Genomic DNA, 25,908 nt, shown 5'->3' on the forward strand with positions numbered 1-25,908 from the left:
TACTTATAAATCGGCTCCCATGCTATTACACGCCGCAACTTTTGTGGTAGCACAGCGAAAACTATACTCGCACGCGCTTGCAAGTTCGGAGCTTCTGCTCTTGTGTTACTACGCCAAGTAGTGCCGACGTTCTGCTGGCGGCATATCTGACCACGAAAACCACGACATGGACAACAGAAAGCCGAAACTAGGAACCTCAAGTAACGGAGATCCATTTCCTAAGCAAGCTCTTTATCGGTATGAAATAAATGTTGAACAAGAAAATTAAAATATTCTGTAGGATTTGTTTTACGCTACGTAGATTTCAGTTGCTTGCATTCGCGGACTACATTCAGATGCGCAGTAAAGACACGTGTGCTTCGGCGCCGTCGCTTTGGCTGCGCTGCTACACAAAGTTGTCGCCGGGTATATGCAATGATGCGTAAAATGCGTTCGTTGCTGTTCGCGTTTGAAGTTATGAGCACTGTGCATTTAAACGGCTGCATTTACTGAACAATAGCGTGCGGCTTTTGTGTTCCTGTTTTCAGGGCGAAAGTGGGAAGCTCGGAGTTGTTCGCGTGATGAGGGGGGAGACTTTTTCATTCTGCCTCAAGTATTTCCCTTCATTCAAGGCACTGCCGGAGGATAAGTCGGAAGCGGTAAGCCCCCGTATCAAAACCAACTTCTTGTGCGGTGTCTGTTGGCATTATTTTGGTTTAAGACATTGTTGTCGCAGCTGCTTTTGGTAGGGGGTGTTATCATTACCTTCACCGGCAGGTAAACGTTGTTTTTAATCAGCTTAAGAGAAATTAAGAAAAGTTCTGCCCATAGCCAATTGAAGATACGGCAATAACGTCTCGTCTATACGCTGTGCCTGTAAATTCTTGTGTCGCGTTAATGGCGTAAAACTTGTTTTTTGCTATTAAGTGCGAAACAGGATAGACATAAATTAGGCATTGTCGATTCGTGTGACTGCACCCTTGTTCCTTCTGCCTCCTTTCTTTTCCCCATAGTTCTGATAGCTCATGTTGCTGTTCCCCTGTGGTCACTTGATCGTGGACGCGTGCTTAGGCATACACTATGCCAGTAACCTAATAACAAATTCTTATTCAATGAAATAAAATAACCACTCTGCAGATCACCCCAACCCTGTGCAATGAGGCTGCATCAGAATCATTTTTGCCACCAGAATTTCTTCAACAATAATTTTTGGAGAGTCGAATGCAAGCATACAAAAAAAAGCAAGCTGTTCTATTGTGGCAATGGTCTATGAAATTTTGTTCGAGATGCAAACGTAGGTAACTCGGTGATCCTCAGTGGTAGCAATAGGAAATGTGTCTTGTGGGCATTTTTTCACGGGCATGCCTAAATTTCTGTAGGAATAACAATGGAGAAGCCTTTCTTTAGGCTTAACCCGCCGTGGTTGCCCAGTGGCTATGGTGTTGGGCTGCTGAGCACGAGGTCGCGGGATCGAATCCCGGCCACGGCGGCCTCATTTCGATGGGGACGAAATGCGAAGACACCCGTGTACTTAGATTTAGGTGCACGTTAAAGAACTTCAGGTGGTCAAAATTTCCGGAGTCCTCCACTACGGCGTGCCTCATAATCGGAAAGTGGTTTTGACACGTAAAACCCCATAATTTCATTTTTAATTTTCTTTAGGCTTGGACAAAGTTGATAACTTCTTACGTTATTCAGTAATGTGTACCTGTGTCTTGCAGTTAAAATGACGAAGAAATTAACCGTGTTTCTAGATAAGCATCGCGAAAAAATAATTTATTGTATAATTCGTTGCCCGAGTTTCATTACCGTTTATTTCTATCAGTAGTCCGGTTACTGTGGCGCCTTGCGAGCAGTACCAATGTATGCGGGTCGCAGGAGGCCCGACAGCTCGTGGACATGACGGCCCAGAATGGGTGCCTGCCACTGCGTAAGATCAACCTGACCGACAAAGTGGCGCTCATTCGTGACTTGGGACACTGTCCACTCGAGACTGTTGCCAAGAACTTCCGCGAGGTCAAGGTCTATGGTCTAGTTGTAGGCCTCTCCGGCAGCAAACTTGTAAGTCGACAAGAATTTGAAAGATATTAAACATAAATGTAGCAGAAGCAATCTTTACTATGAAGAAAAATTTCCCGTAATCCCGAAAGTACGTCTGGATGATCGATGGATTAAGCTTCCAATTAAACGATTAATGCTTTACTCGCGATTACGTTTTATTGTTCTTAAACGGAGATTAACAGCACAGGCAAGCTTTTTCGCCGGCGCCTCCGCTACACTTGCTCAACGCGAAGGAAGAAAATAATGGCTAGCGCTTTTAATGTTCCAACTAAAATGACGCCTGCGGTTCTTGTACGACCGAAGCCGCCCATGCGCGATGCTCCTCGATTTAGGAGAGAGTAAATTCAATGCCGTGCGAGTGTTCGGTCAGTGCAGCTAGCATGGCTGTTAATAAGCACAGGAAGTCTTTACATCGAGAAAGCGTTAACAGGCTTATTTGGCTCCACAGGGCATTCAGCTGCATCCGAGTGAGCCCGGCAGGCGCCAACATCTTTTTGTTGGGGGTGGTAGAGCATGACAGTCAAATTTCGTCGGGGGTGCAGGAGAGCAATCCATCACTTGGTACGGCTGGGTGGTAGGAAGGGGACGATGGGTCGCGGTTGGGCATTTTGGTGGGACGGCTGCCCCCCCAAGCCCCCACCTTAGATCCGCCCCTGCGAGTGAGCTTGATATGCTTGATATGTGCACTTACGAGAAATTGTCACTGAAAGGCAAATGTAGGACGGTTTTTTCTACAAGGCTTAATTACATCAACCAAAATTTTTTTATAACTCTTGCTCACATACGTGAATCGGAAAATCTGATCAATCGATTAATTATTCGGTTAAAAATGTTCAGTTACTCGGAATAAAATTTTACTCGATGCCTAGCCCTACCAGAAAGTGACAACAGTTATACACGCTAGGAAGGAATAGTAGGAATGTTCGGCAACCGGCTGTGAAAAAAAGGAAAGAAAATAAAAGGTCTCGAAAATTGATGACATTGCTTCTTCCGAATCGCCTAAGTGGTTCCGTCACCCTTCGTGATATTTATAACTGGAAGACGGGCTCAGGCAATGAAAGATGACGGACTGTTCTTGTATCGTTATTTCACTCATTTTATTCACTAGAGCCAGTTTTCTCATTATAAATAATGGATTAATTAGTCGCACAAGGAGAACCTCGTCCTTGCTTACGAGAGCTGTTTAAAGTTTTGCTACTTTGGAAGATCCTGTGTCCATTTCATTGCGAATTCATACGAGTATCGATGCAGGTGAAGTATTTTTATTTGCCACTATGACCTATTGAAAGCTTGTGTGTTGTAACTAAAGAAAGAAATTTAATGCGCGCATATCATATCGGTAAACGTAAGGAGCCCGAATAACGTTTGATTCTCTCTGTTTTATTTACTGTTTTTTAGGACGACGTTGTCTATGACAGGCAGTCACCTGAGCCTCTCGACATTGTTGTCGGGTTTGTCACCAGAAGAAGTTTAGGAAAGTTGGTGGTAAGTGGAAGCTCAAATTAGCTTACGCCCCTAGTGTCACTACCGACTTGCTGGTATTGCATTTTGCAGCGTGTAGTGCTAATTACCTGAAGCGTTTTGTATGTACCGTAATATCACGTAAAGGTCGCTGATTATAGTTCGCCGTCAAACGCAATGATCGACGTCCGACACAATCGGCACAATGATCGACGGCCTCAGGATCTACCGGCGATGCGCGAAAGCTGCCCCTGTTAGCAAGATGCGTCGTTCATTGAATGATAGATGCCGTCTCTGGATTCTATCGGAACGGGGCGCCTGGGATCGTACGTTCGAGAATGAAAGACGTTCGTTTGAGATCGTCTGTTCGAGAATGAAAGAGCGCTTGCGGAGCGCAAGCGCTCCGCAGTCAGTGGCAAAGTCCTGCTGGGCACTCATCAGAACTACCCTCGTCTAAACTGAGCTGTTATTCCGTAGAGCTCATTTGTTTGGCAGTGCTGCCAACTGCTGCCACGATTGATGCTGATCACTAATACTTGACGCTGTTTATGTGCGAAATTCTTGACTCGTTTTGTGCTTCCCCATGACATCGATCTGTCCAGCATGTTCATATCGGCTGCCGAGGGATGGCAGCTTCTTGCATTGTGTGGAATACGGCAATGGCCTTCACTTGGGGAAATAATGCTCGAGTGTTGCTGAAAGTACATATTTCGCTATGGGATACTCAAAAAGGGAGATTTAGAAATAATGGCACAATCTACGGGCGAGTACAGTTCAGGGCCACTTCGCAATTCGACTGCATCTGCAGGAACCGATGACCCTGGTTCTCAGGCTCTCTTCGGGAACAACCACAGGGAATAAATGGCATGGCTGCTTGTTCTTTTTCCCCTTAAAGAAAAGGTAGATCAGCTACTTGCTCTAAAGCCAAGAATCGACGAGGTGCTATCTTTGAAAGAAACAGTAAACGAGTTGTAAAGCTCTCTGCAGTATTTGGCAACAGGTTATGATGTTGTCTTGGCTGCGACAAAAGTACCACATTCAGCCGTAAAAGGTCTTGAAACCCAAGTAGGGTCACTAGCAGGAAGATTAAGAATACAGTCTGATGAAATTGCTAAAGTTCGGGCTGAGCGCAACAAAGATGATCAGTACAAAAGGGCTTTCGAATTTGGGACTCCACGGACTTCCATTTTCTTCAGGCGTAGACCTGCGTGTTGCCACAGCAGAACTTGCACAGAAGCTAGCCTTGACAGAATGCAACCTTCGGTACGTTGCTGGGGTCCACCGAAAACCAGCCAGAAAGGATAATGTACCAACAGTACTAATCCGGTTCCCTGACCCGTTATTACGGCACATTTGACTGGCAGCCCGTCGCAAACTGTGTGACTTGGCACAGAAAAGAACTCTATCCCATGATGTACGTAAACGAAAATTTGACTCAGATTAACAAAAAATTATTCTGGAAAGCTAGTGCCAAAGGCAAGGAAACGCTTTAAGTATTTGTGGGTTAAAGCAATAAAACGACAGACACCGACCAAAAGAAGTACTAAAAATGAATAAATCTTTAAGACGTTTTGGCTTTGCTACGGAAGCAAGCTTGCTCACAATGGGTTGAAGCAAAGTTCCTTCAACTTTTCTTCAACCCATTGTGAACAAGAATTCCGTAGCGAAGCCGAGACGTCTTAAAGATTTATTATTTTTTAGTACTTCTTTTGGTCGGTGTCTGTTGTTTTATTGCTGCATGTTTCATCCCGACCAGACAGGCTTCCGTCGAACCCTCGTGTGTGTGGGCTAAGAATGGCAAAATGTTTATTTGAAAATAAAAACGGAGGCCGCGTCCTTCGAATCACTACGTTCGCTGACGTTAAGATGACTTTGAAAGCAGCAGTCAACTTTCACTCTCTCAGATTTTTGTTAACTTGGAACAGTCTTTGACGTTGCACATACCCGCCGTGGTTGCTCAGTGGCTATGGTGTTGGGCTGCTAAGCGCGAGGTCGCGGGATCGCATCCCGGCCACGGCGGCCGCATTTCGATGGGGGTAAAATGTGAAAACACCCGGGTACCATAGATTTAGGTGTATACGTTAAAGAACCCCAGGCGGTCGAAATTCCCGGACTACGGCGTGCCTCATAATCAGAAAGTGGTTTTGGCACGTAAAATTCCATAATTTAAAAAAAAGAAAGAAGTTACAGATAACCCGTCTTTTTCAGTCGTTCATGTAAGCGTGGGAAGCATAAGGAAACACTGGGATCAGTTACTTATCGATACGACTAGCATTTTGAGTTTAGCGGACGCTTTCCTACTTAAAGAAGTTAACGCTGAAGGCATGTTTCAATTCCGCCTACCCAACTTTAAAGAGTATTATATAACTAGATCAGGTAGACGAGGCGGGGAAATAGGGGCCTTCATTAAGACTAAATGGTTACCTACACCGTTAACGATTTCGATTGCTGAAAGCCCTGCGTTCCGCCTGGAAAATTCTACCAGTACTCTCTCATTATTGGCTGTGTATCGCTCACCGTCAGAACACATGCAGCCATTTCTCAATCAACTGAAACAAAACTTAGATGTTTCACCCTCCTATAACAAGATCGCATTATCGGTGATAGTAATATAGATATCCTAAGCTCGGAGAAAACATTTGTTTCAAATTAAGCATATTAGCTGCCTATGGCATATGATCTGCCACTAACGAAGCCACTATAGACAAGAAGTGCACTCAGGTCGCCTCATGGTCGAGGCATGCACTCATGCCTCGACCACGTTTTAGTTCGTTCCACTGATGTCTTTGACCTCCACCGTAAAAACCGGAATATAGGTCGAACTTTTTTTTTCAAGAAACCGCGGCAAAAAAAAATCGACCTCTGTCTTATATAGAGGTCATTTTTTACATGTTTATACCGTTTTTCTTTTCATTTTTTTTTAAATTAAGGTTTGGGTTGTCGACCTGCATTCCGTTCAGATATTATACATTCCGGCTTTTACGGTAAATTCATTCGAATAGCAAGAAAACTGGCTGATCAATACTATGTCGGCGGCTGCATCTCCCCTCCTGACGCTCATGCAGTCAAAAGCAAAGAGGCCCAATATATTGAAATATTTGATTACGATAAATTTGACAAACCTGTATCCCAATATGACTGGGATACACGGTCAGCAGATAGTTTCTCAACCAGATAAAAAGTTTGTAGATGCTTTTATCGAGCTAAAGCAAGAGTGTAAAAGCTATAATTTAGTACATAAGCTAAAAGCAAACTTACATTGGCTAACTATTCGAATATTTAAACCTATTCAAGAGAAAGACAAACTTTCTAAACGATGTCAAAAGCACCCAGAAGACGAAGCTTTGAAGAGTCTTTACCGAAACGCACAAAACAAAGTGACAGCAATGATGCGCTCTTCCAAGGGAAGCTACTTGAGCGGTCAGTTTTCTTTTTCCCGCGTTAAACTAGTGGCGACGTGGTCTCTAGTAAATGAACTTTGGGCTGCCAAGTCGTGTTCCTAATTAGATTCAATACTAAAAGGTTTCGTTACTCCATCACAAGCAGTGGCTGATTGTTTCAACGATTCATTTTCTTCAGTGGCGACAGATATGAGAACGCTCCTTAATCTGCTGAGCCTTATAGCAGCTAGCAGTTCAGTACCAGATTCTGCGCTTCTTCCCTCGATGGGGAAAGTCTACTATGTTTCAATTTCTATGTCGGTCACGAAAGAGCCGTGCTCAAGGTTTAGATGGAATATCAGCTGAACATATAAGACGTACTACCGGTGTGCTAGCTAAGCCGATTCTTTTTTTTTTTTGAACAGTATTCTAGACACGTGTGTTGTACCCGATGAAATGAAGAGAGCGCGTGTTATTCCGATATTTAAGGGTGGAGATGCGTCAAAGCGAGAAACCTACCGCCCTATATCCGTACTTCTTAGTAAAACTACTGGAAGGGCATGCTCCTGACGCTGTGGACAGCTTTGTTCTTAAGTACATTCTTTCATCTAAGCAGCGATACGTAGGAACCTTTTGAAACTTTGTCAGATTTTTTACACGGCGTACTTGAACGAAACCAAGTGGCCGGTGGACTCATTTTGGATATATCCAAGACTCACCGTTTTCTATGCACTAAACTTTACAACTATGTCTTTCGGGGACGTTTTCTCGACTTATTAAATATTTATCCTTTGAATCGGTCTGAAATTTTTTGTTTGTTTGATATACACAGCGCTCTGTGGTACCTCACATCAGGAGTGCCGCAGGAGTACCACTTTTGTTTACCTTTCACGTGTGACTTGGGGCAGGTAATTGACACGAGCATTGTTTTTCAATATGCGGACGACACGTTGCTTGTTTCGAGGCACTTGGAATGTGAAATGGCCGTTGCTCTGCTTCAAAGTGATGCAATAAATATCATAGGCTGTGCAAAAATAATAAAATAAAAGTTAATGCGCGAATAACGCAATAAATGTTTTAGAAATACCTTAAATGTTCTTGATGCCACTCTGCCTTTCTGCTTGCGTGCCTCCGACTGTTTGAATTGTGACTGTACACCGCCGATAGGGTATGCATGCAGTGTAAAATATTTAGCAGTTCACTTTGACAATGATTTAACATGGAACGTTCATATGGCTTCCATTTGTGCAAAACGTCTACGAGCTGCGTGTTTATCTTAACGCGTTGGAAACTATTATATTAAAGAAAATGATTCTTCATGTGTTAGCTTATTTTCATATAAGATATAGTATCTGCTGTTTTTTCTAACTGCAGCAGCTATTGGAAAACCAAATTAAACAGTTTGAATATTCAAAAAAGTGCAGCCTACAACACAAATATTTATATGGATGAACCATTCAGGGCTGGTATGGCATAAAACTATTAAAATCAAATAAGATTTGATTTTAAAAAATCTGTTTTTGTTCCAAACCGGCCGTTAGCCCTCCGTGATAGGTCAAAATGGCTCGGGCTCTGCCCATATGGCTGTGGCGCCCGCCCATATGGGCTGAATTCGAACCATTCTGACCTATCAGGAGGGCTACTAGCCGATATGGAATACCAACAGATTGGAATAGTTCTACGTTATAGGACCCGTGGCAGTTCTCTGAAAATACCGAACGTTTATTGCAGTGTTTCTTTCTGTTGTGCCGCGATATCTCTGGAACTAAATATTTACCGTACCCGTTATAAAGCATATGGATCTACGCGATCCCTGCAGATGTGTTGTCCCTCGAACAAGAACTAATTATGGCAAAAGACAGACTGCATTATATTCCGAATTTGTTTAATGAAACCCCACTTCAGTACTGGAGCAACGAAGTTTATCCGGCTGAAAGAACGCCTTAAAAGAAGGAATATAAAAAATGTCATTTGTATGAAGTTGATTTTTTTTTTTGTATATGAGCATTGCGGTTGGTGTGAATGCTGTATCTGTGTCCAGTTCTCGGCCTTTGCTTTTTGCTGATTCAGTGTGTATTTGACTCAGTTAATCACCATTTTCTATGCATTAAACTTTAGAAAGTTGTTTACGTGTGTTGTTTTACGATGACATGTAGTACCTCTGGCGCTCAATTTTGTGTGTTTCTTGGCAATTTGTATTTTGTACGCGTTATTGAAAATGGTGAAGCAATTTAGTTTATATTTTCAAGCATTAGTTATGCTCGAAAAGTTCTCAATGTGATTTTGCCGATACTCTCAGGTCTCTGCCTTACAATCTCTCGGAAGGGTTCGGCGGAGCCAGAAATGAATGTACCTAAGAACCCGCAATAAAGGCTATTATTATTATTATTATTATTATTATTATTATTATTATTATCATTATTATTATTATTATTATTATTATTATTATTATTATTATTATTATTATTATTATTATTATTATTATTATTATTATTATTATTATTATTATTATTATGGTCCATCATAGCCCCACTATTGTTTAATATTTTCATGAAGGACCTTGCGCCCACTGTTTCAAAATGCACAATTTTTCAATACGCTGATGACACTGTTCTACTAGCAAAGTATTTATGCTACAAATCAGCAATCAATATGCTACAAAGAGATGTCTATAACGTAATTGATTGGTTTTCTAAACATTTTCTTGCAATCAATAATTCAAAAACAAAGCTGACTTGCTTCAGAAATCCCTTGAAGATGACGTCGATAGATGAACATATCTTTTTGCACAAAAAGTCATGTTCGCAATGTAGTTGTACTCCAGTGGAATTTGTGCAGTCTATAAAATACATGGGCGTATTTTTTTACTCAAGCCTGTCGTGGGACTCACATTTAGCGTATTTATGTAGTAAACTCCGAAGCGTTGCCTGGGTACTCTATCACTGTAAAGGTATAGTTCCTTTTTCAGTCAAAAAAACAATTGTGCACACTCTTGCGTACGGAATATTAAGGTATGGCATCACAATTTTCACCTTCTGTTCTGCGCGTTGGGAGAGCCGGGTGGACGCTCTTTAAAAAAAAAAAAGAAAAATGCTCCAAAGTGTAGCGTATAACTCGCCTCTGCTTTCTTCTCGAAACATATTTACCGCCGTATGTTTTCCTTCGTTCCGCTCATTGTTTGTTGAAACAGTGGTGTTACGTCATTTTTGGGACTCGGATTTCAAAGTTGAACATAAACCTGTGCGCATGCTCCGTTCGGGCTTGCGTTTCACTGTGCCTCGTTCCGCAACGAGATACGGTAAGGCCCGGCTATGTGTGTACGTTCCTAATCTGTTTAACAATCTACCATATGACATTTTCACAGCAACTTCGAAAATATCACTGAAGAAGATGATACGGGGTGCTCAGTAGGTTAAAGATGTTCCATATTCACATTGCTTTGCCTTCTTATCTCAGGTAACATTTATGTGGAAATTGTTTCAAAGATTCGAATTCCGGCATTTTGTGTTATCTGTTTTGTTCGTTTTACTTAAGCTTGAACTCTAGGTACTGCTGTAATAAATTTGCGCATTCAAATGTAATGTCGCGCACTTTATGCAACAGCGTCATTTTTTTATATGTAATTGTTTTCCTATTTCAATGTATTGCCTTGCCACTTCTGCAGGGCCATGTCCCACAAGCCCTTGTAGGCTTAGACAGGCCTGATTATAATGCTGTATATGTGTTATGGCAGTAAAGATATTATTATTATTATTATTATTATTATTATTATTATTATTCAAAGGAAATAAAATTGATTGATTGATTGATTGATTGATTGATTGATTGATTGATTGATTGATTGATTCTGCTTTCCAGGTCGAAATTGTGTAGCAGCTATTTTTACTCATTTGAACTACTGTTAAAAATAACAGTTGGTGTAATTTCGTCAGACATAAAGAATACTGCCTGCATATAATATGTTAGCATCTCCTGTCCTCTAAAAGAATGTTGAGAAATAAGCTGCAGTTTCTCACGCAACGGAATTCTGGTTGCACAAGGTGAAAAAATAAACAGCAATAAGCAATAAGGACGGCCTCCGAGAGCTCGGGCAATATGTTAATGAACCATCCATTTATCTTGTATATGTTTTAGAGTGCTTAATGATTGGCGATGTGCACAGCCCCTTCGTCTTTTTTTCTTTTCACGCATTTGCGCTTGCAGAAACTGATGACGCCGAAGGAACCGCTGCTTACTCAGCTCTTCACAAAGGAGCCTGAGGTCGACAAAGGGCTCCTCATTGTTTGGTCGATCGCTACATTCAGCGTTGCCATGGGCGCTTTGTGGGCAGGAGTCATCAGTCACCAGCTGTAAGTCCACAATTGCATCGGTTCTGCAAACTGACTTGAGGTTTGAACTTCGCTCTATTTCACTCTATGTTGATTTTCCGCATCCACCCCTGGTACAGCACTGGATAGGTTTGTAGTATCACGGAATAACTGCAGCGAAGGAGACGCAGCACAATCGCCATCTCACATGGTTCGCATACGAGTCTCTTGCTGTTGACAGACGGACGGACGGACGGAAATGCTCATCAAAGGCCGAAGCTTTCTCCGGGCTAGTCCTCTAGTGTTTGCCAGATCTCAAGTTCCAACCCTTCGTGCATTTGCGCACTCGCAATACGGGCGAGTAATTCAACCGTTGTATATCGCACTGCGCCTCACACCGCTGAAATCAGAACTCAGTGTCACACAAATGCGCCTCTATGGGCTTTGTTAGAGTGTTTTTGCCAATTTGCGAACAGATGCTCTTTGCCTACACGTCATTCAAAAGCCTTCAGTACCAGCTACTTTGACATTTCGTGAAATAAAACTCCGAGCTGAAAATCGCATTACTCCAACGAACATCGGCTGCATCCTTTCTCACGTCTACCTCCTGAATGTGGATCTTTTTTCTTGTTTACCTTGTTTACCTTGAATATTCGACGAAAGCAGTTGAAAAACAAGCAACATGCTACAGATGCCAAGGTAAAATACCTAAATGAGAGTTAGATTTATCGAATCCACCCTTAATTTGGGTAGTTACTTTTTTACGAAACCCACCTTGTAGTATTCAGAAACTAACAATTCAATTGCAATCTACGACACTTGAGGTGCAATGACACTGAAAATAAACTTGCAAATCGAGCACACCTTTTTTTTTAATTATTATTCGACAACGAAGCGGCAAAGGCATACTGCACGACGTCTGAGCAAGAAAGTCAGTTTTCTACTGAAAAGCTGGGTTTTGCTGCCTCAAGCGTCCAATCTGAACGAGTGCTCATGCTTAGTCGTTTCACATATAACAAATGCAGGCCAATATTTGCTGAGCTAAGCAAAACATTCTTGCTTCTTCGCACAAGTTAAAAGGCTCGCTGTTTTCAGCACGTCAAGACACTGCGCCGAGCACTCGCTTTGCATGAAAATAGCTACTACAGAGTACGTCACAACGTACGACAAACCGCTGAAGTTGTCTTTTGACAAAATTTTGACTTTCGAAACAAGGCTTACGTGTACAATGTCAAAACTAGTGCAGTTGTACTGAGTAGCAGATAATCAATGAAAGCTACAGGTTCTCGGCATCCTAAACAGCCCTTTTCAACACTCACAGCTTTACGCTCACGCTATCATAAACTAATATACGAGCCTACTGAACGAGCGTGATTTATTATCTACCATTGTAATTCTGGCACATTTGCTTTGACGGAAACATTAGGGAGCCCACATGTAAGTACATGTCGCGTAAAATTTTACGCGACATCAACAGAGTTAACATATCTCGACATGACCGCACAGATAAAAGTGGTGATGGAGTCCTGCTTGCAGTAAATAAAAAATATTTGGTCTTTTTTAGTATACACTCCGTCCTCACTTGAGATATCTTAGCTTCCTGCCGGGTACTTGTGAAAAACATTTATTTGGTGTCTGTTACCATCCTCCGAAAATGTGCCTTTCCTTGGTTGATCATTTACATGAACGTATTGCTAACCATGCAGAAATGTCCACCAAGTGATATTTATCCATCAGGCAATTTTAGTTACTCCAGATTGATTGGCCGCAGTCGACGCCCTCTCGTAGCACAGCAATTGATTTGGTTAGTTTAACTTTCGACTGTAATCTTTTTTAAGCATTTGACTGATCCACCTGTGATACTAACTTTTTAGTTTTGGCGATAACTACAATTCCCGAAACCGTGTGTCCTCTGTCATATTCAGGTTAATTTATTGACCCTAAATTGCTTCGACGATTAGTGCAGGTACCTTTGCCGTTTGTAGGACTTAAGCGGAAGTAAATCGTGATTATGATTATAACAAAACTAACTATGACGCCATAAACGCCGAATAAAAAAGAAATTAATCAATCTTTTTAGCAATCTTTTTCACGTCGCTCTGTCGAGTAATACAGGTCCTTTATAAGAATAAGTTGCTCTAGCTCGTTAAATACGTGCCGTATATTTCTTCAACTAACGACAAAATCAAACCATAGTTCAATATTTTGCGAATACTTAGAAATACGAATATTATGTCTTTACTACCACGCGACACGCATACTTTGTGAATTACCCGTACGCACGTCGTCGTGATTACGTAATCGTCTTACTTTCAGGCGCATTCACGGAAGTACGCGCCTTCAGCTTACCTGCTCTTCCTCGTGCCATATCCCATTGGGATGGCCTTCCCGGCGAAGTTGTTTTCACATCGTGAAAACTTCTGCGATAACCTGTGTGCGCTTTCCACCTAATCTGCCTTGTGCGTTTATTATTTGCAGATATGCTGGTGTCCTTTTTTTTTCTCAGCTTTGAACATATATTGGTGCAATGCCTAGTATGTGGCGCCCAGTCATGCCTACACATATACTGCACTTCGATGTCATTTAGTTTTATTTCTTATTTTTTGTACTAACTTACGTGGTTAGTGATGTTCTTGTTTCGTGTTTTTGTTCCCATTGTTCATGTTTTTTTTAACCAAATGCCATGCTCTCCTTACTCAGTGTCGGGTGCAGGGCCTAGTAAGACGTTTGCTAAACGAATGAACCCTCTCGTCAAGGCACCGCTGACCGCCTATCGCAGTTACCGCTACCAGGCCTACAAGGCGAGCCGGCCCGCGGCTGCCGCGGAGGAATCCCAGCCCGAGGGCCGACGAGCGAGCGTCGACGAAAACGGCGAGGTGGTGAAGAAGCCCGAAGAGATCGACATTGGGGAGGACATCGACCTGCAGTTGACGCCCAAGGCTATGGTCTTATTTGTCGCCTTCATGTCCGGCGCGTTGATCGTGCTCTACCTCTTCATCCAGTATCTCGGTGAGTTCGCGACCGACGTGCATGTCGGCACGCCCGACATACTTTCAAACCGCTTTATCTTGGCAAGCCCACAACTGTCGCCAGTGAAACATTCTGGGACTCTAATACAGAGAGGCTGTTTTAGCACCAGCACAGCCGCCTTGGACCCTCTCTCACCTCCCCCCTCGATTTCGTTACCAGAGATCGCTAATGTAGCAGGTATACGAGCTGTTTTATTTTCTGCACCAAATAACACAGGATGCTGCACTCATAACTTGTGATAAGCGCATTTGCACATCTATTGTCAGAATGTGAGGCTTGGCAGCCAATAAAGATAAAGTTTTAATTAGCGATTTGTGAGGCAATATTGCGTTTGCAAAATTGAAGCCTGACAGTCATATGTTGCCCAACAACTTCACAAAAATTGTTGTAGGTACTGCGCTCAAACGAAAATTAAATAGCGTGTCAGTGACGCTGATCTCCACACCCTATCAGAAAACGCCACCTGCTTCCTTACGGCGCAGGCGCCAATGCTATGACAATTACGAGTTCTCTTCATTCTGATCCATAAAGCCTTTCTTAATTTGCTGCTATTGGCAAACGTGATCATTCGAGCTGCGGTAGCGCCACAAGATTGGAAACGGAATAGAGCATGCTCCGTGTCGATTCCTTGCGTCACTATGCAAAAAACGAGAAGGCCGCGATTAAGCCCGTGCCAGCGAAATCTTGTGCTACTGTTGGTCTGCACTCGCAACGGAGCGCGTAGAGATATCGACGTCACTGATGCACTATTTCATATTTCTTTCGGCACTGCCATACTGGGCCGCCCGCAGTGTCAAAGTACTGCATGCCTCTAGCACCCAAGACAATGTTGTTTAGATAAGATTTTGTTGAATTAATAATATCCCTTGGGTCCTCAATTCCCCAATCGCAATGTTTCTTCTATAATTGCTAATTAAGCAGCTATTTAAGATGTCCTTATTAATTGTCTGTCATATTTTTACGATACCCAGTTCCTAGTGGTCGCAAAGACGCATAACCTGATAGAATATAGGGAAATATCCTTACAAAATTAACCTTTTTGGTAAAATTCCGTGCAGCTGAAACAGGACACTGTATTTGTGACATGAAGTCACACAACAACAACAACAACAACAACAACAGTAGGAGGAGGAAAAGAATGAAGGAACGCTAGGAGGGTCAACCAGGCGCACATCCGGTTTACTAATCTACACAGGGGAAGGGGTTTAAGGGAAAAAAAGAAAGGATGGGGAGGGAATAAGGTACCATCACTGTGAATGCGTGCAGTTGTCCACAACTTCACGCCTACAATCGGTCATTGAGGCCAGTCGATTTTATGAAACGTAGCAGTGCCCGCGTCGCTTTGCAGACCTGCAACGCTTGGGGCAATGGTCCGAGAATCTTAGTCTCTGAATATGGTCTGCTATCTAATCGGTTTAACACTTTCCGAAGAACGTCGTGTTCGATCTCATAGAGATCTGACAATGTACCGCAGCCAGTTAGATAATAAAAGCCTGTCACTATAGGCAATGTTATTCGCTCTGAAAGCAATGAAATGCAACATCCTATAAATGGGGAGAGCGTTTTATTGGGTGTTCAAACGACGCTGCGAGTCACCGCCTGATCATTGCGTCGGTGGTTACGTAAATTTTGACGATAGAAGGTCGGAATACAAACAGATTTTTACGCTATAGGGCGCCAATTTCGAACGATGTAGTTGTGAACTTGTGATATTTCAGTAGATGCCACTAGGGCAAAGCGCATGGCTTTCGGCTTGACTCGGCCGCATGTTACGACAACGGAGGAGAACAAGGGCACACTTGCGCGCGAGCGGTGCTCGTATGGCGCCGTGTTTTCGAGTTTAGTCCTACTGATGATGCTGCGCACTCGCTGCTTGACTCTCCTTACGCGGATAGTTAGCCGTGCGCGAATGTAATTTTTGCCTCATATTTATAGTAATTTTCGGTTAAGGTCACAAAGAGCTCTAGTTTACTCTCTACTTCCAGTGTACGTGATCATTGGCATGTTCGTGCTCGCGTCGACAGTTGCTCTCATCGGAGTTCTTGAACCCCTGTTCTACATGCTGCCTTTTGGCACTGCAAGGTAAGCGTACCTTTCTGTAATGCTGCTGGTCACTCATTCAGTTTCTACTGAATTTGCTGGGTTCCTTTCTTGCGCATTCGCTCAGTTCGCTTTGCATCTTTGAAGTGAACTGTGTTGCACTTAATCGGTGGCATGTTAAAGGATGGGATCATTTGACATGATCGTTTCATATCGATTCGATGGACTTACATGGGTGGACAAATGATGTGCGAAATACGTAGCATATAATGGCTACATTTCCTGCAATGCTGTGAGCTGTGTTATGAGCCGGGTGAGCTGTCAGATTGCAGTTAGACGGTGCTCTAATGTAGGTGCTCTAAGACGGTGTTCTTTTATGTAGCATGCATTATCTGTTTAAATGCGTATACTGTATATATCACTAATTCATTGTAACACCCCTATGTAATGCCCGCATGGGCCTTTAGGGTACTTGAATAATAATAATAAAAAAAAAACAGAGCGGGAGATATGCGTTCTGATCGTTTGTTCTGTGTCTCACTGTTTTCTTTCCCTCGGTGTTTGTGGTGCTAATGTGCTAGGCATTTTTACAAAAGTGCAGATGCCTGAACAATTAATACAAGCGCTTGTGGCTGCTCAGCTTCCGAGTTGTTAATAAATGCAGAGAACTAGTGAGGGTAACGCCGACGTGCACGCAGATCATCGGACTGACTCGATTCTCGGACGCAGCGCATGCGCGTGCAAGGCTAGCGGATATAGCGCTGCACAAGATGTCACAAGGCGATGCTGCAGATGTGCGTGTGTGCGTAGATGTGTAGTTATGTCTTCGTGCGTGCGTGCATATGTTGAGGGTGTAGTGCGCGCGTTCACGTGCGTCCTTACGTGTAAAGGTACGGGACGGCTTCCTTGCATGCAGTAGAGCGGACGAATTCGTCCTACTATCGACTAAGAACGAACACCAGACTTTCGCACTGAAACTGCTCAAAATGTAGGAACAACCAAGGGTGTATACATACTAATTCTCCCTTCTTAGTCAATATTATGTTCAAATTTTGTGTTCTTTGCTTGTGGTGACCGTGCAAGTGCGATTCCTGAGTTTGTCTCATACTCCCGTTGAAGGCTGCCAAACTACGCATTCCCCTGCTTCTACGGCTCACTGGAAGTGCGCCAGGTGTTCCTGATCCTGTTTTCCATTGGCCTGGCCTTTTCGTGGGTCGTCATCCGCCACAACTCTAAATCTTGGCTGCTCCAGGATTTCTTGGGCGTCGTCTTCAGCATCTACATGATCAAAACCTTGCGCCTGCCTAACCTCATGGTGATCACTCTAAAAGCTGTGCATCATACTCTAGGCATTTTTTTTTGCGATGCACAGGTGTTGCCTCTTTCCTTTTCCTATTGCCCTCTCTCATATTGAACGCGTTACCTCTTGTCTTCTAACCTACAGTGTACTTGGTGCGAAAAGAAGCGTGTTCCTAATTGGTTGATGCAACCGGTAAGATAGCTGACGAAATTAGAAAGTTGAGAGCAGGGCACGTTTTCTAACAATGGTGGCGGGGGGGGGGTGATGACGGCGCCTAAAGAAAACGGTTCGCTTCTGCACCCAATATAGGACCGAACTGCTGCAAATCAGTAGGTAGACACAACGAAGGCGCGAGGCCACCCAGGAACTGCAAGAAACTTCGAGACTTCCTCACAAACGTGTGTAGGAGCGGCAACTAGAAAAAAAGTAGTTGCTAATTATCGGGAAAAGCAACTGATACTGATGCTGAAGAGCAACTTAAACTGAAACTGACTATCGGTTCATTGCTAAAGTCTATACAAGTCCGACGACTTTTTCTCGTTCAAGTGTTCAAGCGTCCAGAAAGAGAGATACAGGAAGAACGTGTTTAGTAAAAAAAAATTCTTAAGAAGGGATGCGAGGAACACGCTGTTGTGTGGTTATGTATATGGCTGGCATTGCGCAGTAGATATTTTCCCATGGTATCTTTAGGTGTGGGTTGTGTAACTTGGGAATTTGGCCGTCAATATCGGCATCCTGAATGCTTGTAACCGCCTCCACGTAAGATATGGCTTTTCTAGAAACGCACTTAAGGATTTTATTCCTTTTTTCTTGCAGGTTATCTGCGTTCTCTTGGTCTTGCTTTTTTTTTACGATATTTTCTTCGTATTCGTCACACCATACCTGGTTCCGGTGAGTGAGCTTAAAGTTCCGCGAACAACTTAAGCGCGGCTGTATGCTTACTGTCTCAAAGAGTGAAATAATGAACTGATTGAAAGTGAAATTGATGTACTGTTATTGCTGAATTATTTGTAAAGGAGTCTTTGTACTTTTGTTCTTTATGCCTTGCGTCATACAGAAATCAACGCCACACAACCAGACAGGCAGTTTCGCCAAGTCATCAGGTGTAAGTGGAGAAACAAGACATGACTTCTCTCTCTCTCTTTCATTGAAAGCACCTACTTGAAAACATTGCAGGAATAGTCGTGAAGAAGTGTTTATTATAACTTCATGGTGAATACGCAGCAAGTGCGACTATACACGCGCGGTTGTTGGCGTTTGGCTGCAGCCTAGATATTATCCATGTACGATTCCTCTAACGGAGGGAAACAAGTATCGGTCATATCTTTCCGCCGAGGCTATCCGGTGTAATAGATCATGTATATGTAATTTTGATTTTTCTACTAGATAAGTTCTTCGCCTCTTAATTTTTCTTCTCTACTCATTTTATGAAACTGGTAGCCCGGATGACCGCGTCAAAGATTAGGGTTTTCTCATGCAGATTGGGTAACGACTCTTGTGCACTTGACCACCTTCTCGCAGTGTGGACGAACAAGTCATACCCAGAACATTAGATAAGGACAACTGGAGCCACTTGTAATCGAATAGTACGAATCAATTGCCCCACGGTACAGCTTACAGAGCGTTTACTCTTACCTTCAGGTTAGCACGATTACTGAGCTAGTTTCGACTCAGTTCAGGGCATAACGGGGAGAGAGTTTCATAGTTTGGCTCTGGTTCAAATAATCTTTGTTGTAGTTCGGCAAAACTTTAAATGAAAGTCAGTGGTGAAGTTCCGCTACACCAGCAGTCTTTGCTCTGGACGGATGCTTACTGAATGCTGGTAGCTTTGAAAACGAAACATGTTGGAAATGCCCTCACGGCAACGTCGGTGGTGGTGACGTGTGCTGCACATGCAGCAGCAGCGTGTCACTGCAGGCCTTCCGGTGAAGTCTGTAGCTCGGAATACGCAGATTTTACGTTTTGCATGCTATACGTAGGGCGTGAAGTCACTGCATTATTGCGGGTAGCCCAACATTGAGCTACCCACAATATTGTAGCAGCTACGATATAGTAGCGCTCTGTTATGCATCGATCGTCTCCATACCATTCCGACGTCTATGCTAGAAAATTTTGTTTTTGAAAGAGCTTGGATTATTACGAGATTTATAATAGCCTGCCTATGTGCTCCGAATAGCTCTCTAAATTTGAGGCTGTGCGGTTTTCTTTAAACCGGCGGCCTGCCCTAGACCGCGCAAACGGTAGCGGGAACGCAGCACGCAGCGTCGACGAACGCGATTAAGCGACGCGGCCTCGCCTTGCAGAAAGGAGACAGCATCATGGTGGAAGTGGCCCGAGGCGGCGGCAGCGACGAGCAGATACCAATGGTTATGCGGGTGCCGCATTTGAGCAACGAGGACATCGGCGCTTGCTTCGGGGAGTACTCTGTGCTGGGATTCGGCGACATCCTTATTCCCGGTTAGATAACGCCGATTTCTTACCTTGATGTGTCCACTGCGGCGTAAGGTTACGTAAAGTTATCCCATGATCGAAGTGATTCCTGAAACCTGTGCTGTTCTTTCAAAGGACCGTTCAGACAGCGAGGGGCACCGGAGAGTGCAGCCGAACTTGATTTATCGAATTCGAATTTATCGAATGGCGCCATCCGATGTGGCACCTACTCGCATAGTAATTTTTGCTCTCATTCCCGTCTTCCTTAAGCTGTCCTTCCTCTGCACTGACAGGTTTTCTCGTGGCGTACGTGCACAGCTTCGACTTGATAGCGTCCCAGGGTTGCCTCTATTACGTGACCAGCGTAACCGGTACGTGTGTATATTTTATTTATTTTATTTATTTCCGTATTTGCCCTGAACGTCTGGCTTTAAGTGAACCACATGCACGCGTGGCACATGCCGGCAACAACCAAACACGCAGCCTACGGCGCCGGTCTCGTAGTCACTTTCATCGGCCTCTACGTAATGAAGATGGCCCAGCCCGCCCTGCTGTACCTCGTTCCCGCGACGCTGATTCCTGTCATTCTCGTCGCGTGGTGCCGCGGGGAGCTTCGGGAAATCTGGTACGGAATCAAGGTGAGACGTATACCGTGTGCGGGACGCGGTGTGGGCAATTGCTTCGGAAAATGAGGTCAATGCGTACGTCCGTGCCGCGGACTAATATACGCATGGTTACAGGTTACATCGATTTAAAAACAATGCTAACAGATGACACGAAAAAGAAAGAGAACAAAGACAAATTGAAGCTAAGAGGTAATGCTATGGCGTGAAGCGTTGTTGCGTGCTCAATGTGGTGTTCTTTTACCACGGTGTGACCTTGACGTATCATTTTGGCGGCAGCAGCGATGTTTTAGTACGCTCTCCTGAACTGCTCTACTGATGTCGTGCACTGCCGTTATAAGTAACTTTCACCTGCTACCTGGCAGTTTGTCCGTTGCCAGTCCTAGAAATCGCTACGACGACATCTAGACCTTACGCCGAAAACCCAACAATTCCTTGTTGCCATTAAAATGAAAAAGAAAAACGGACACTTTGTTAACTCACCATTTTGTTGTTTTCATCACTTGTCCCTTTCACTCGTCATGTCAGTTTTGGTGTTCTAGAGCCAAATGTCTTGTGATCTGTTACCACCAACTAAACTAAAACAAAATTTAGTATTTAACGTCTCGAAACTGCGCATATGGGTCCCGAGGGATGCCGTAGTAGAGGGCCCCGGAATATTTTTGACAGCTTGGTGTTGTTTACGTATTGCACCCAAAGCACGGTGTACGGCGAGCGTTGTTGTTTCCCGTCCCTGTCGAAATGCCGCTCCCGGGAGTAGAACGCGCGACCTGGTGTTCAGCAGCGCGACGCCATAGACTTGCCGTCAACTGTGACAGAATACGTGGGACTGCATCCGATGCTGTGGTGCCTGGGGTGAGCCAGCCCCCACAATAGCCTAAGCCTTGATTCTGCGCAGCATGAGACGCCTTTCCCCTCCGAGGAGGAACCGGAGCCCCCCGCAGACTCGTCCAAGAGGAAGCGCTCCCAGGACGACGAGGCGCAGCGTGGCCCTCCGCGTCCCGCGGCAGCTGCCACCGAGCCGCCCCCGCAACTCCCCGGGCCGCCGCAGCGGTCCGCCCTGTTCCCCGTGCACCGCTTCGCGCACCCCGCGCCGCACGTGCCAGCATCGCCGTTGTTTCACGTGCCTCCGCGATACTTCTGAACAATATGTTGGCTCACTAAGCGAGAAAACACGTCTGACCTTGACCTATACCGGCGCGTGCTTGCATACGTGCGTGTTTGAGCATTGATATTGTAACTTAAGCAGCCATTTCTAGACGGCGTCGCGTACTAAAGTGATTTCGAGAACGTCCGTCTACGAAGCACCGCCATAAGCGTCTTTCTTTTGCTAATCTCATCGCACAACAGGGTTTTTTCGTCGTGTATAAAATAAAAAAAGCATATAGTACCCATCCCACGATAAATGACGTGGTCGTTAATGCGATTCGCATGAAGCAGTGGGGAGATACACCGTAATGCCAACGCCGAAACGTGTGTACCAGCCGGGCTCCTCTCTCGCACTTCCCACTGCACACGCTGCGCCATCTAGCGGAGCCACAATTAAGTCCGCGCGTGGCGCGGCTTCGAGTCCGCCGAGCATCGCATAAATTGAAAGGATATTTTTTGTCTTTGTAGAGCGGCAAATACCCAGTGGCACACACCTACTTGCCCGAGTAGGCGTCAGAGAGGTGCACTGAAGAGCGGCGCAGATCGAGTGGCCCACGCCCGATGCTCCAAGTCGGCGTCGACACTGATGAGCGGTACATAACTCAGCGGCACACATCCAGTGCCGCATTCCCAGTGACCCATGTATAGGCGTCAAAGAGGTTCGCTGAAGAGCGGCACATAAGTACATGGTGCCACATAGATCAAAAAGACCAATTGTAGCCCATTAAGTATGCTACAGGTTTCCTTATGTATCCTAACAATAAACAGGCTTAATATGTATATTAGTCCATGCACACAGCAGTCCAATGGCTAGTACATACATTTTTATGCGATTTGGCACGCCTTCGCTGAGAGTGCACTACAACTTCTTTCATTGTGGCTCAGCTCTGCTGCGGGCTAGCCGCATATCGTTTCATGAGAGCAGGTTAGTGTTTCACGTTTACCACAAATTAATGATATAGCGCCATTTACAGTGCATAATTAGGTCTCGACACTTTCGTGTATTCGGTTCACTAAAGTTCTATAGCTTAGGTTCGGGCTGCATACTGTAGTATTTTGTATGTTTTAAGCAGTTACGTTTATTTGTAAAGTTTTGGCAACTGTATGACATTAAATATTAGAGGTGAAAGGAGCATGATCATTGTCATATGAACTTGCGATGATAAATTGTATTAATATGAAAAATCGGCCGAATCCAGAAGGGTGATGTTTAGGGAAATCCATTTTGAATGAACCGCTGAACTGGTGGAGCGCACAGGCATTAGCGTCAGGTTTCTGCTTGGTACACTTATAAAAAAAAACAAAGAAACAAAAACAACTATCTTGCAATCCAATCTCGGTGCAGAGGAGGCGTTATTTCTTCGCTATCTCTGCTAGGCTCTTTCCCATGTGCGCTTCGTCCCCGATGGATTACAGCACAAGCGCACCACAGCACGTACTAGGTGAACAGCTAAGGCAGTAAAATCGTAATCTCGAACGCAACTCTCGTCGCTGTGCGCGTTCTGAAAATTTTCGACATTGAGTAACACTTTAATATACGTGCTCTGTGCAAATCACGAGTGTACGGCAGCGGCGTGCATGAGAAAAAAAGAGGAGCCTATAACTAGCAATCAAGCTGTCGGCGCTTTGTAGACGGTGAAGATAATGTATATGATGAAAGCTGAACGAAAAGTGAGAGCTTGAAGTGGCTCACCACTTTTCTACGTATACAAATTTAAAAAATGTTCAAAACCTCTCAAGTAGGTAGTGTATCTTCTGCTTACTGTATGACGACGCCCTTAAGCCGGTGCCGCAGATATACCTACTTGATGATTTGTGCGTATAGGGTCATCTGCATGATATTTAAAACCTTTGTCATTATTAAGCCTTATCATGGATATTGAAACCTTACAAGGTTTGCTATAGCCTATTCGCAGAGCGTTGGAGTAGACTCGATACCTTATGGAAACCACTATGTTACATGGTTGTACATACGCATCCATTCTTCCTGTATTCGTCATTTTTCATCATTCTTTTTAGGAAGTCACTGCCATGAGGAGCCCATCATAATAGAACAGTTGCTAAAGTAAGAAGGAACCTTTTTCTATCACACTTTATAAGCGCACAGAATTTCGCTAGTTTGTACGCGTACGTACGTTCAAGCGGAAAAACAGATGTCCGAATATATTTAGTGCTTTCGTTCCTAACATGACCTAAGCCTAACGAAACCTAAACTACCTAAAAAAGTAAAAATAAAAATATAATTCAAGGACTAAAACCTGACGTAACGCGGCTTGAATCGAGGACATTGTAGTCACGAACTCGGGCGTTCTCCGGCGCCACGAATCGCGGACGGGAAGAGGCGCTATGTGATGCACAGGTTCTGTATCGGCTGCTGCGGCCCAGTTGCTGTATAGTGTTGCCCATATAGTGAGGGCACTTCCTTCTTTTTAATTTCTTTGCTTCCTCCCCTATGCAGTGCAGCAGGACGGAGCATAATAGCCAAGGCAGAACTCTCTGCCGTTCCTACAATAAATTCTATTTGTTTTTCTCTTTCTTGTCATCATCGTACGCAGGGCCGTACGGGTCAGGCCTATGATTCATTAAAATAGCAGCTTGGGATGGTTGGTTTTCCATGCTGGTATGAACAGCGCAAAACGTGGAAGGGACACGAGGCGAGAAGACGGCACCACAAGCGCTGTTTCAGACGACACCACAGCGCTTGTGGTGTCGCCTTCTTGTCTTGTGTCCCTTCTACGTTTTGTGCCGTTAACACCAGGCTATGATTCACGTTTCACCTGATACCGCTTTAATCTACGCTTTTTAATAAGTTTTGTTACGTTTAATACGTTTTACGTTTTTACGTTTAATACGTTTTAATGCGTTTTTTACGTTTTTACGTTTAATACGTGTTAATACGTTTTTACGCTAATACGTGTACGTTTAATAAGTTTTAATGCGTTTTTTACGTTTTTACTTCTTACGTTTATTACGTTTTTTACGTTTAATACGTTTTACGTTTTAATACATTTCTTACGTTTAACACGTTTTAATACGTTCTTACGTTTAATACGTTTAAATGCGTTTTTTGTTGTTGCAAACTCATTTAATAGAATTATCGGCAACAATGGCCAGAGATTTTCGACAATTTCGTGTTTAGCATGAAATAAACAGTCCATGGTGTCCTTCCAGCCAAAAGGAAATCTCGTACATCAGGATACTTCGTCGTATCCTGCCATTAAATTTTGGTTACATAGAATTGGCCATATGGTGTTTCCTCCCCATTATGCGTGTAATGAAATTGAATCGATAGACCAGGTCTCTTAAATTGTTGCCTTCAAAACGGAGAAAAAGGCTACCCAAAGCTCCACTTTGACAGATTGGTCTAAGCCTAGTATCTTGTCCTATTATCATTTCAAGCCTAGACACTAGGCTTTTGTTAAAGAATAAGTGTTGCGCTGTAGCTTTGTTTGTTTTATGGGAAATAAAATGATTACCGTGGTAGTTTTTATTTATTTTACTGATTTCCTTTTTTGTTCTGTGGTAATTTTCCCTCCTAAATGTGTACTAAAGCCGCCGTTCATCTTTCCTTCTTTGATATGCCTCTTCTACAATTTTGTTTCGGTTGGTATATGACACCTCAATCTTTATGATACATTCTTCCACGTCTATTTAACTGAAAGTTCGCCTTGGGGCATAAAACGATTTTTCTTGTATGTTTTGTAAGTTCGTATGTTCAAGAATCTTTAATGCGGACCATGTATATCCACAAATAATAGTCAGCTAGGTGGCTCGGATGTAGACCCACTTTTTACAGGTAGTGGCGCCTAAATGTTAGCAGTCTTTCTCGTTGTATTGCTGCTGTTCTTCTTGACCTGAGTGGTTGTGGCGCATGCATACAGTGAGGGATTCACCATGAATCGGGTGGTTAAATTGGGCGTATAAAAATAGAGGAACTAACAATTTCAAGGTTGGAACTTAGAACGTAAAATGTTTGTGAGAGAAAAAAAAGTAATCGGGAGAAAACCGTGAATAATAAAAAAGCTAATAAATAAATAAATAAATAAATAAATCAAGAATTAGAACTATAGTGGGGAGGGGGTAGGATCAATCTATAGCATGGTATTGGATTAGATTCAGTCAGGCTATTCTCGGTTTCCAAGCAAACA

At 43.7% G+C, this 25,908-nt stretch overlaps 1 protein-coding gene across 1 annotated transcript; it reads left to right on the forward strand.

Moving 5' to 3' along the window:
- The first annotated feature begins 1,878 nt into the window (after positions 1–1,878).
- On the forward strand, positions 1,879–22,728 carry LOC142582142 (signal peptide peptidase-like 2B). The gene is made up of 11 exons (XM_075691538.1): positions 1,879–2,040; positions 3,439–3,525; positions 11,085–11,230; positions 13,968–14,197; positions 16,204–16,300; positions 17,378–17,573; positions 18,375–18,449; positions 19,862–20,015; positions 20,282–20,359; positions 20,472–20,626; positions 21,510–22,728. The coding sequence occupies exons 1-11, from the start codon at positions 1,879–1,881 to the stop codon at positions 21,753–21,755; spliced, it is 1,626 nt and encodes a 541-aa protein (XP_075547653.1). The 3' UTR covers positions 21,756–22,728.
- The last annotated feature ends 3,180 nt before the right edge of the window (positions 22,729–25,908 follow it).

Source organism: Dermacentor variabilis, chromosome 5, assembly GCF_050947875.1.
Source record: "Dermacentor variabilis isolate Ectoservices chromosome 5, ASM5094787v1, whole genome shotgun sequence".
NCBI classification, from domain to species: Eukaryota; Metazoa; Arthropoda; class Arachnida; order Ixodida; family Ixodidae; genus Dermacentor; species Dermacentor variabilis.

What these genes read in the sequence shown, in the direction of transcription:
- LOC142582142 (XM_075691538.1), top strand. Translation starts at nt 1,879, where the DNA reads ATGACGGCCCAGAATGGGTGCCTGCCACTGCGTAAGATCAACCTGACC. An exon ending in TCACACCATACCTGGTTCCG is followed by an intron (nt 18,450 to 19,861) that starts GTGAGTGAGCTT and finishes CTCGCCTTGCAG; the next exon opens with AAAGGAGACAGCATCATGGT. An exon ending in CGGCGACATCCTTATTCCCG is followed by an intron (nt 20,016 to 20,281) that starts GTTAGATAACGC and finishes CTGCACTGACAG; the next exon opens with GTTTTCTCGTGGCGTACGTG.